The following is a 13,169-nucleotide window of genomic DNA, read 5'->3' as shown; positions in this document are numbered from 1 at the left end:
CGAGGAGGAGTATTTGTAAATGAGTCTTTTACTGCACCCATGAACAACCACCAGAACTGAACTGGGTGGTTGTAGATTTCTGCAGCTGGACTTCTCTCCCCACGATTCCAGTCACTCTGGGCAAGCAAGAGAAGTGAAAGAGGACAGGGACTAGGACAAAGAGGCCACACACCACCACCTTCACCAAGAGCAAGGTTTTCACTTGTATCCTTCTGATGTCCTTACAGCCACAGCAGTGTGCATGCAGCAGCACAAAGGGGAAGGACAAGAAAACACAACACACTCAGGTCAGGAGCAGAGGCTGAGCTCACATGGACACCTTCATCCTCCACCTAAATCTGGCATGGGGCTGGCTCAGCTTTGTTTTCGCACTCAGTGGCTGCTGTTGAACGTTTTTCTTTAAAATATGAGCACCTGCAGCAGCCAATACACATTTTATTATTCTGCATATCTCAAAGGTTTACCCCTAGGTAATCAAATGTTTGCTAATTGTTACTGTGATAGTTTTTCAATAATTAGAACAAGTTTTTGTGGAATGAAAAACAAAAACAAAGCCATGAAAGGTAAGAAGATTTATCTGCCTCAGGTCATTTAAATGACACTTGAGAATTCCACAACATTTTTCAGCTTCCACGTGGTGAAAAGCTGTTATCTAATGATTCCTTACAGCAGCCCAAGAGAGGCAGGTATGTTTGTGGTGTTTGTCCTGGTGGGAGAAAGGAGGCATTCCCTCCCTAGGCCATTTGGGGAACCTGCGTGGGAGCCAGCCCCAGAACGCAGCAGCTTTGGGGCTGCCAGTTGTGTCTGGCCAGGCCACACCTCTCTAAACATTAAACAGAGCCACAGGCAGCACCCTGATAAAAATAGCAATGAAGGCAGCGACTCAGCCCTTGACTTCCAGGCACCACAGCTTCAAACAATTAACTGTCAACAACCTTCACCTGTATTGATCTACCCCCACACTGCTGGGACAAGGCCTCTCCTAAGTGCAGCATCTCCAGTCACACTGTGCTGCTTGTCACAGCCAGCACTGCCAGGCCAGTCCCACAGCAGGCCCTGCTGCCTCAGATACTCAACACTGCTGGTCTGTCAGCATGAATAAATCATAACTGGTCCTGTCACCAGAAACCGCACCAGCTCTGTGCTGAGGGCAGAGCCTATGTCACAGTCTTTATCCTTCACCTTGTTATGTGGAAGAATGCAGCAGCCCTGGAAGCAGGTGAGCAGCTTCCAACATAGCCAAAACCCGTGTATTCTTCTATCGTGTAATTTATGCCTGAATTAGTATCTAACACTTCAGGTACCACTGCAACCACTCAAGGGATCACATCCAGGAACTGCTTTTTAAACCAGGATGTAGCAGACTATAGTGGAACTCTGAACATCTCCAGTTGCCTTGAATGCCAAATATTACCTGGGAAAAAACACCCAAAACATTAAGTGCCATTTTCAGTGGCTGCCAACCAACCACAACTGACATTTAAGATGCTTCAACCCTAGATGTATTCAGGGACTTTGAAAGTACATGGAAGAGAAAGCAGGTGCTGGAGAGCAAGGTGAGGATGCAGCTGAGCAGTCTGGCTTGCAGCTTCTGGCAGGTAGGAGTTGCCCATCTGCCCCAGAGTCACTGGTAAACTGCAGAGAGAGGAAAACACCAACAAACAAATAAGCAAGCAGGATTGGCTAGACACAAAGCACATCTTCCCAACAAAGGTAAGCTGGAATCTTGCTAGAGTACGGGGAAAAATCCATCTTATTCCCCAGAGAATAATGAGTGGCAACCACCATTCCATGGAGAGTGCAGTTCACCAGTACCCCCAAACTGATTTCCACATGCAACAGAGGAAGACAAAGTTAGCAGCTTACTGTTTATATCTGCACAGCTCCAACTCCTTTCTTCCCCTCTCCTGCTGTTTGAGCAGAAGGGGAACAATTTAGTGTAGCAGCACTCTCAGGTTATTACAGCAGGAGGAACGCCCCTCTGTTTTCGGCTCTCCATGCAGGCTGTTCCCCTGGCTCCCAGGGGCCAGACTTGCCTGTAACAAGCCACACACAGCTCAGGCTGGAGTCCAGAAAGCAAAGGGAGTCCTTATTTGATTTCAGGATCGCACAATGCAGCAGCCTCCCAGCTCTCACCATCCCCCCTGCATTGTCAAGTGCACACAGGCAGGAACACGCTCAGGCTCCTGCAGAGGGATTCAGTTACAGCTCAGGGAAGCAGGGGACAAACAGAGTGAACTGATGGATTGTCAGTGGAATCTGTACCAAAACACTGCAGATCCTGACTGAGACAGCAGAGAACAAACAGCATTTCCACTGCCCAGAGAGATGGGCTCAGGCTGTCACTCCGGGGACACTGTCAGTGGGCATCTCCAGCCAGCACATAAAGGCTATGAGACACTTGAAAAACGCTTAGGTTTTAAAGTAGTAACTTTATTAATAAATATACATCCATATGATGATGTAAATACAGATCATGAACACTACTCCATTCCCATACACATAATTGCACACGAGTAGCTCAAGTTCATGGACATAAAAACATACACAGTATCTAATCAGGCTTTGTACAGCAGAGGACGGGGTGCTGATACTAAGTTAGTTAACAGATTACTGCTTCCCCCAAAGTAAACCTGTGGAAAAGCAAATGCTGAAGGATTAAAGTATCAGAAAGTGGTTCAAATTTTGGAATAGAGATTTTTCTGTTTGAAGGGGAAAAAAAAATCACAAGGAGAAAAATCTAGTCTCTACTAAAGTCATAAATATATTTAAGCAGTGTTAAAATATATGCATTAAAATAGAGAAGAATAAACTTCTTTTGTGGTCAGAAATGAAGTCTGCAGTTCGAAGTGTTGATGATTGCTATCAACTGCTTAACTGTCGACTCTAAGGATAGTGTGAAATGTTATCATACACGTAACAAAGACCAGCAGAGCCACAGCACAGGAAACCATCGGGCAAATGGCTTCCCACTGCTCTGCCTTTAAAGCTCTTTGAACACGAGGGAGGGAGTTAAATTCTCATCTGAGTCACTCTGGGTGTTGTAGTTCACAGACACAGCGCTCCTCATGGACAAGGCTCGGCTTTGTCCTGGCTGAGCTCTAGCATCTTTCAGACCAAATGAAGAGAGATTCACTCAGAAGAGAGATCTTTAATGGCTCTCGAGACATGGTTAGTTGGATCTGGTAAAATCCAAGCTCTATGAATATTGGGTTAGTGACAAAGCTAACCACTGAGTTTAGAAATGCTCTTCTGTATCAGTCAGCCACCTCTGATGCTATCTGATTTTCTTCTGTCCAAACACGGTGGTAGCATCTTGAGTATGTCCAGTGCAAGACTTGGTAGTAGCAAAATTATTTGGTTTTAAAGTAAATTTAATCAGAAACTGAATAGCAGTTCCCATAGGTATATCAAGCAGTGCCCTTGTATAGCATCGTTGAGGAATAATAGCAAGCTAATACGTTTATGTATAAATAAGATGTTATAAACTCAATAATTAAAAGAAATTATTAAAACTCAAACTTGACATGTAGCTCTTCCCAACAGTGTTAACACACAACAGTGACCCTAGCTTATGAGTAGCTGAAGGATGGGACAGAATATAAAAGAAGCCGTTTACCTTACAAGTCATGTTCCCACACTGGGGCAATGCCAGTTTTCCCGTCAGTACTAATAAAGCTGAGCCATTGCCATGCTGTTCAGGGTTTCTCTCAGGAAGAAGAGTGTTGGAAAACAGCACAATGTACTCTGCAGATCCCACATAGGAGAAGCTGAATTCCATTTCTAGTTCACTTTGAATCTCTTTAGCTTCTTTTCTCTTCCCCTCTCTGCAGGGCACCAGCAAACTCCAGTCAGCTCTCAACTAAAGCAGGGAAGTGGCCAGCAGCATGCTTCCGTCTCCATGCCAAGCCCAGAGTGCCTAGCAGCCACCACTCGGCTGCCTCACGCTCAGCATTTCACAACCGACAATGCTAATTGGTTTTCACCGGGACTGTGTTCTCTCTGACAGGATGAATAAACACTGTAAGGAACAGCAATTGCTTAGTGAGTTCATTATTTCATCAGCATACTTGAATACAGAATTCATTACACGAGCAGAACAGCAACACATCTGCACCATCTCCTGACACACGGCACAGCACCATCGGGGAGATGCACAGGTGAGCAACAGGACAGGAGTGACCGGGAGCAGCAGGAGGAGGTAAGAGGTGGAGGTTCTCCAGGGTACAGTGGTGACATGCAACACGCTCCTTGCCAGCGAGGTGTGACACTCCTGCAGGATACATTCAGCCGAAGGGGACTGCTGTGCCAGCTGAGTTCGAAGAACTGAGAGCAGTCTGTTGTGGGAAAACCATCTGATTAAAAACAGCCAACACAACACAGGTCCTGAGGGTGGACTGGCTCACATCAGCCTCCTGCGCGTGCCGAGGTGACACCGTGGTGAGGGCTGCTAAAGGTCGGCCTTGTGAGTTCGCCGAGGAATGGAACAGGCTGGACTTCATGGCTTCAGCATGAAGGAACCGGCTGTTAGTAGCAGTTTAGCTGCCATTAGTTCATCTAGGGACTAAGGAGCCATCCAGTGCAGCTGAGGTTCATTGTCCTAGTTGCCAGTGCATACAGAGTTCCCCCAAAACAATGCAACACACCTAGTGTAAAGTACAGCACAAAGTCCAGCGCAATATGTGTTAGGCATCACTGGAACACCTGAAGGCTTGCTGCTTTTTTCCTGATAAAAAAGGTATGAAACATGACATCTGTGTCTTAAGTTGTCATCACTGAAAGCAAGAGTTCTCATCAAAACGACAGCAGGCCAGAATAGCATTTATAGTAACAAAACCTAGCAGCACCATGACTCAGTCAGCACCAGCTCAATTAACCCCAACTTTTTATGCTCCCCCAAATCTGCAATGCTGTCTGTTTCCCCCTTCCCCCCAGATAGCTCAAGCTCCAAATTCATCATGTCACATTATAGGTGAAACAGATTAAAATGTAAACTTTCTTCCAAGTGGAAAAAAATAAAAGCAAAGCTTTAATTCCAGCAAAATAAATTTAGCACAAATAATAGGCAACATTGAGGACTGATCCTTTTGAAGTCTAGGTGAAAGCGTTTTACACACACACTCACATGCTCTCTCACACTTAAAGAAAAACATTAAACACACCCAGCTGAAAAATGGAACATTTCTTTTAGAAGGAGGGAAGGTTTTAGTTTGAGTCAAGAAAGGTATTTATAGTTAACCAACAACATTTTTTTTTCCAGCTTGCATGCATAGATGAACGGCTTTATATCTGGGGTCTAGCAGTGCAGTAAACTGCATCCTGTTTGCATCAGCTATACAGTTTGCTTTTATAAATCAACAAAATGGTATCCTTTGGTAGATATTTCATAATTTCATAACTTCCATAACTTAAATCTAAGTGTCAGACAATGAAATAACTGTATTCCCAGCAATACCTGCCAAAACCCAGTCTGAAAACTTGGCAACAGTGTCTGTGTAAAAAGTTTAATTTGTAAACATTATAGATTAACACTTTAAAAGCTATTAAACTGTCGCCACCAAAGCACAGATTTGAAAGGCAAAACCAAATGTAAATAGCTATTTACAGACTTAAGGACACAGAGTTTATTATTAACTGAGTGTGTAACTAGAACAAACAGTACTTAATGTCTTAGAAAATCTTTGCAAGAATGATTTGTGGTTTGGGGTATGTCCTGTGAGGCATTTCAGACTGACCCAGCAGAACTGAAAGCACAGCTATCACCTGAAGGCAAAGCAGCTCCTGCTACTAAGGTGCTGGGCAAACCCTCAGTTTGCTTCCCTAGCTTCAAAAGTGGCTTTGGAGTGTTCATTGAAATCTGCTCAATTCTACTACTCCAGAAACAAAAATCAGCACTTCAGAAAAAAAGACTGCGTTGGTTTGTTAAGTTTTTCAGTATCTATTTGAGGTCTGTAGAAGCTCCTGCATGGGTGGACACTGCAGCTTGCTGCTTTCTTTATTAATTTTTCTTTTCAAGTAAGAACTCATCAGACTAAGCTCCTTATTATGGGACAGGCCACATCATAAACCAACAGCCAGCTTATTCTGTCCTCCTTGATTATTCAATGCATAATCAGACAACTAGATTTACCAGAAACTGAATGTAAAAATAGGAACACGGACATTACTTAAGTGTCAGCACTGAGGCAAAATCCATCACTTCAAACTTTCTTATAAATGATGATTTAAACCCAACAAAAATCTCCTTCACCAGTGCCTTCTAACACTGCTTTAAGTTACTGAATTGCACCTGTAGGCTATGGCACTATTCAAATAAAACCAAAATCTGGGAACTCAGACTTAGGCAAACACTACAACAGAATGCAAGAAACATGCCACAGTTTGGAGAAAAGTGGATTACTGAGGAGTTAATAATTGCCTCCTGTTACTCATTAGGCTGTTTGATTGTGCTGCTGCTTTCACCAGCAGTGTGTATTCCTCTGTTATGCACCATGGGATAGGGAAAAGCTGCATTGCCACAAGTATAACTTAGATTTGCAAGCCGTGATAGAGCTTTAATGCTACCTGGAGGTCTGCCTGGGCTGACTTTGTATCCTGCTGCTTTAGTTGTACCCAAGGGTCTGCCTGGACTTGTCTTAAATCCAGCTGCTTTGGTGGTCCCCAGGGGTCGACCTGTGCTGGTGCGGTACCCTGCTGATTTCGTGGTCCCTGACGGCCTTCCACGTTTACCAGAGCGGTTGAGGTTTTTCTTTTTCTTTAGGTCATCTTTTGTCTCTATACTCCTGCCACTCGTGGTCTGCAAGTGGGGCTCGTTGAGGGTGTCCTGCCTCTGGCAGGCGATGGGTTTGTGGCTGACGGCGTGGCCGTACTTGCTCTGCTGCGCGGCGTACAGGTCAAACTGCTCGGCGGCCCTCACGCTGTCCTCGTTAAGGCAGGAGCTCTTGCCAGTCCCACAGAAAGCTGCATTGCTGCTGGTAACAGGGTGCATCATTTTCTAACAAAAGCAAGAGAGACAGCTGTATATCAGTATATAGTGATACTGCAGCATTCGACAAGTGAGAACCTTCCAAAAGCTGCACCCAGTTGTTAAAAGGAGCCCACACCACTTTGCCTATTTTTAGTGAACGCTACTGACAGCACAAAATTACTTTGTAAATGAGTTTTACTGAGCTTTCACTCAACATAGTAACCTTTACACACAGTTACAAATGGTACTTCAAACCAGTTAAAAATGGCCATTGAAATTAATTTTATTATTCAGATAGGTATAATCAGGGAAGAAGTTTGTTAAAGAACTGAAGAGCATTTCAGCAACAAAGGTCTCCAACAGCCACTTCCCTCCCCACCATTTTAAAACCTTCCTGATGGAAGCTCATCTCAGTTCTAGCTGTTCCAGTCATAAAGCTGATACCATCACCTACCAGCCACGAAAGAGACTCAGAGAATCCTCTCAGTTGGAAAAGACCTTTAAGATCACGGAGTCCAGCCATTACCTGAATTTGCCAAGGCTGAGGCTAAACCACAGCACCACATCTCTTGTCTCTTCTAAACACCTGCAGGGATGGGAATTTGACCACCTGCCTGGAGAGCCTGTTCAAGTCTTCCGAGAACCCTTTCAGTGAAGAAATTTCTTCCAATATCCCATCTAAATATGGTATCCCTCTCTTGATTTAGTCCATATAGACTCCCAAAGATATTTTTTGTTGTTTAACTGCAGCAAATTAACAAAACCCTAACCACTTCTGTCATTTCTTGTCACAATTCACGTGAAAGAAAGATAATGTAAGGCACTGGGCAAAGACAGTGGTGCCACTGTTGGCAAGATGCTAGCCTGCAGCAATTCCACCACTGCCCTGGTTAGAAGCACAGGTATGAATTGCTGGAACTGCCAACTCCCAGGTAACAACTAGGGGAAAAGCAACCCCACCGTGTTTCCAGATGTGTAGGTTGTCACACATCTACAAATGCTCTGCAAAACAAACGTGGCCCACTGAAGTCAGCCACTGTTCCATACAATCTGCTCTTTTTGTCAGGTAGTCCCAGCCTCAGCTGTGCTGTTGACACAGCTCTGCCTGTTTAAACAAGAGCCAAAGCCCTGCCTTCAGGACACAGAAGGGTGGCTTTCACCTGCATGTCACTGCAGGCTGACCCTGCTTCCAACCAAACAGATGTCCAGCTGCTACAAACCACAGGTGGTCACATCATGATTACAAGTCACTACTTCTAACCACATTAGTTGTGCTTATATCCATCATATCCAATGCCTGCAGCAACTGGGGCAGAATCATAATCAACAAGGTTACTGCTAGTCTAAAACTTCTTGACTGCTAACATTTCTAAATACCAACTGCACAGTGACATTTTTCACCCATCCAACTATACTGGTCCAACAACTTCAATGAGCTGCAAATACTCAGTTTAAGATAATATTTAGCCATGCTGAAGCCAAGATTAAGCCAATCAATATCTGGCATGTCAGAGTATTTCTGTGCCCTACAGTCATGCTTAGGACACCAAATATTTCTTCCTGTGGTAGATTTCTCTAGTAGATAAGGTCTGGAGGATTTATTGTATTTTCTCTGCAGTAGCACTGGAGCATCACTTACAGCAACTCAATTTAAACTCTACCACTGACTACCAAGTTTACTTGGCAGCTAGGTGTCTCCTCCCAGCCAGAGAGAAGGAATAGAGCAGACAGTCTGTTTACCCTGAGTAAAGCCCCATGCCCTGTTCTTCTGATTACAGCAGATCCATTCCCTGCTGGAACACCCAATTTACCTTGGCTTGTCAAATGCACGTTCCGGTGCATTACTCTTGTGCAAAAAACACACAAATGTGGCTTTATGCCAAACAGTGAAATAATGATGGGAATATAGTTTAAATGTTAGATGGCTCTGGCAGAGATTATCCAAGTGCTACAGTTCTGGTGTGCTGAATGGGGTGCAGTGGAACAAAGGTGACACCACTGTTACTGCAGATGCTGACAAGCAAACAGAACAACTCAGCACAAAGGCACTAAGTTACAGGTCAAGAGACCAGGCAGACTCCTCCAGGGAGCAACAAAAAGGAAACTCAAGCTTTTCCACAATCAGCAGTCCAAAAAAATGCTGCCTGCCTGTAACCCCATAGGATCAGTGGCAATACCTGAGACTGTGCACGATACACAAGTGCAGCTGCAAGGGCTCTGCTGCTGTGCTGCCAAGCAAGCAAGCAAGCACGGGGGCTGTGGGAGGCTGCTTGCCAAGTGTGGAGACACTGGAGGGCACTTGCGGAGGTTACCAGCATTCTTGTCTCTGTGCTCGCTTTAAACACAGGAGTACTAGCTCTGGCCCCAAAAAGCTGCTCCCAGCTCAGCTGCCACAAAGAAGGATCAGTTCAGCTGCCCAGTACCCGAGGAACACTGCAGGACAGGGAGAAGGCACTGCATAAAGCCAGGGCCCTGGTATTTCTCAACCACTGCTCAGCCTTGCTCCTGCCCATGTTACAATTTCATTCTCTGCTTTTTCTCCACCTTACACTCAGGGACATTTTTCCTATAGGCACCACCCATCTTTCCTGGGGAGAACCATTGCAGATCCTCCTAGACAGGGACTGTATGCTGCTGTAACTGTCAAGGGCTGCAGCTCTATCACCATCTGCATGTGGTTTGTGTCTATTTTAATATCCCTGCTTGCTCTCGACACACACCAAAACTCCACGTACAAACCCTGGCTGGTGCTGGTTTACGTTCCATTTGGCAACAGCCAGTGTCACCATAATTGAGGAGAGAAGAAAACACTCAAATCAGGAACTGTTTAAAATTTCTTGCAGGAGGAAGCTTGAAAAAACTCCACCATCTTGGTGGAAGAGTGCCGGTGGGATTTCTTTTTTTAATGCTTTCCTCCCCAGCCCCCCACTCTCTGCACCATTTTTCATCAAACCATGAAAATGTCAGGAGGTAGCCAAGGTCTGCATTCTGTGCTTTTGATTCAGGACTTTTGCTAAGAAGTTTTAAAAAGGAAATCTGTAATCAAGCTTAATTACCCTGACATGGGCATCTCCAGCATAATTTTCCTTCATTCACATTACAGTGGGGAATAGAAGAATGCAATGAGTCTGTCTGTAGAGTGGAGGCAGGTTTCTCGACAGGGTAAGTTAGACAGCAGAAATGAAAACTGGTATAAAATGCCAACTGAAAAATCCCATTCTAGCTTAATTGTAGGGCCAAACACATCCAACTCTGTATGCAAGCACTCTCAAAGCTGGCCAGAAAAGCTTCCAGCAGTTGCTTTAAACCTGCAGATAGAGATGCAAAACTCTAACTGGTTTCTAAACTGACTCAACTGACTGGTTGCATTTCTCGGTGTAAACAAGAGGTCAAGCTGAGGCATTCTAACAAAACTTAGTCCTATTTCAAGAACACTGTTACTGGAAAGTGTCTGTAGAGGATTTTCGTCTCAGATCCTTCTCTACATGGTAAATTTACTTCCACAGAAGTGCTACGGATTGGAGGAGACAACTGGATCAGCACTCTCTGGGAAAAGAGCAGCATTCCAGCTTCCCGTGCAGCAAGGCACAGGAACTACATCACTGCTGGAAAGAGAGAGGAATAGGACCTTTTGTTGGGACCCACCAAGCGTTGCTGCAGGAGACTTCTGGGCATGGTAATGACCCCTCCTTGTGAAGTACAGCTGCACTGCCACACTGCTGCAAAGTTAACCTGCCTGAGCACCATGGAGGCGATCCCGAGGGTGTGCTCCGCTCAGACACTGCACAGCTCAGGCTTACAGCTCCTAAGGCTCCTGTTACTGGTAGGGTCCTTCTCTCTGTGGGCTTGGAACTATGCAGAAAATCCCCTATTCTTGTCTTGTACACTGCACAAAGTGTTAAGGTCAAAGCTACTTGAACCACAGTACACAGAAACACCCTCTTGGGCTCTGACATGATGCTGTCTTTAGCTTTCAAAATTCACCATAGGCAGCAGTCAGTGCAGAGAAGATGAAAACTTTCAGAGCAGAGAAAGTAGGCAGCTCCCAGCCCCTGTCTCAGAATAGACACTTGCTCATTAAGTATTTTATATTGAGTACTTGTGACTCACTATCTGCATTAAGCAGAATAATCGGTTCCAACAGCAGCAGCAGGAAACTGCTCTGGCCTCCCCCAGCCCAGCCTGCTCTCTGTAATGCCATCCTGCTTAGCACCAGATCTGACCTGACTCTGCAAGAGCTTCTGACTTGTGGTACAACACACCTGAGGAGGAGCACAACTGAACAAAGCTGGAAGCACATCTACATGACAGTTCTCCAAGGGACAAGCACCAGGAAGGGTACAATCCTACGGCCAACAGGGACCATTCTGCTTTCACTGAAGGTCAGTAAATGAACCCCACTCGTTCCAAAGCTTTGTTCAGCACAGGGCTGGCAATAGTTTCAGCAGTATTGATGGAGCTGTAGGCTGCAGCAGAACATTTTCATCATCACCTGACACGCACAGAGGATACAACACACGACTAAACAACACAAGCAGATACTAGTGTTATTGCAGTGCTCTCTAAACACTACTTCTACCAACTGGTGCCCTTGGAGTGGAGCACAGGAGCAGCTCTGTTCAAAATCTCCACATAAAGGATGCTTTATGCCATGTACCACAGTGCAGGGGCTGAGCCCTGGGGAATACCAACAGGCTCACTTTCCTCTCAGGAAGGGAACTGCTGCAGCAGCAGCAATATTTTCCCTTTCAGGATTGAAACTGAGATACAATTTTGGTTCTGCTCTTTCCTCTTAGGACAGCAGGTGGGAGAAATATTCTCAACATTCAGTTGAAAGAATGAATTCTATCAATTTAAATGTTTTGGTTTTAAGTGTCCCTTTTATCGTCAGCTCCTTTTCTACACATCAGCTCTTGCTGAAGTGAGGCCTTATCCAACTTTTAGCAGCCTGAAATAATTTATTTTCATCCCGTTGCACCTCACCTTGAGCACCCCTGTATATTTAAGTATTATAACAACACTAAGGATGAAACCCTCCTGATGGCACAACATGTGCCATAACACCCAAACCCAGATTTGAAACCCAATCGACCTCTGAAGTTAGATAACCAGTTTCTCCAAAATGTGCTCACCAAGCACTTTGCACAGCTGGTTCCATAATATGATTTTTCTCATCATTTGACACCAGGTAAATTATATTAAAACCAAACCATAAGAAACAATGTCTTGACAGCAGAGACTTGCTAGAGCTACTACAAGAGACTGCACACTGAAGAGAGAATTCTGAGAACAGTTCTTCGCTCAGTCATTCTCAGTGAACAAAGACTAAGAAATCAGGAGCTCCCCAAGCAATACAAGAACTTACAAACAGAGTTCTTCCCCTGCTGACCCAGGGTCATTTTTGCATGTCACAAACGTTAGGCGAAGAGTTACCTGGAGCTGGGATACCCACCCCCTTCCAATTCCTCTTTCCTAGAGTGCCAGGTGGAGGGGAGCCTTCCCTCCCAAAGGGGCTGCCACTCCTGCTCCTCACCAGAGCTGCAGCCTGGGTGTCTCTGTGCCTGCAGGTGCTCAAGTGTTTTGATTCAGACATCCTTGCGGAAGGCTCTTCAAAGCCTAAGTACCAGCTTCATATTACAGAGAGACCAGCTCTGCTCTAACAATTAGATACTGTCCAGCACTAGCTAGGCTGTGTCAAGTAAACTGGGAATCTTTAGGGCTGGTTCATGATTTGACTGCAGAGCAGGCACACAAGGAATTGTTAGCTTTCTAACCCTGGAGAACAAGCATGTCGTACCTAAGGGCATTTCACTGCATGCTAACATCAGCAAGCACACAGCTGGCTTCTCCCTACCCAAAAACTAAGATGATGTAACCATGTGCTGAGGAGGAACAGGAATCCGGAAAGGGTTAAGACACTTCACAGAAACGAAGGAAGATCATGTCAGTGACTGAATTAACTGTGCACCTCCAGCTAGACTGACACAACTGACAGTTTGGTTTCATAACCTCTAGAACCCACTCTTTTCTGAATGGGACAACCTTGCCTTTTCCTCTTCTCCACATTCCTGCTCCTTGTGCCAACACCTACCTACTGTTGTGCAAGAGCAGAACAAACCAACACCAAGCATCCGACCCAGGTAAAAACTAATCCAAGAAGAAAGCAAAAGCCACAGATGGCTGGTGTGGAGGCAAGAGAGGA

General features: G+C 45.1%; 1 protein-coding gene across 1 annotated transcript; it reads right to left on the bottom strand.

The window, feature by feature from the left end:
- Positions 1-2,477: 2,477 nt before the first annotated feature.
- On the bottom strand, positions 2,478-6,991 carry C18H5orf24 (chromosome 18 C5orf24 homolog). Its single transcript, XM_054389043.1, has 2 exons — positions 6,565-6,991; positions 2,478-4,726 (listed from the first exon to the last, which is right to left on the bottom strand). Exons 1-2 carry the CDS (start codon positions 6,989-6,991, stop codon positions 4,686-4,688), a joined length of 468 nt encoding a protein of 155 aa, XP_054245018.1. The 3' UTR covers positions 2,478-4,685.
- Between the last annotated feature and the right edge of the window lie 6,178 nt (positions 6,992-13,169).

Source organism: Indicator indicator, chromosome 18, assembly GCF_027791375.1.
Source record: "Indicator indicator isolate 239-I01 chromosome 18, UM_Iind_1.1, whole genome shotgun sequence".
NCBI lineage: Eukaryota > Metazoa > Chordata > Aves > Piciformes > Indicatoridae > Indicator > Indicator indicator.
This window is presented reverse-complemented; position numbering and strand designations above follow the sequence as displayed.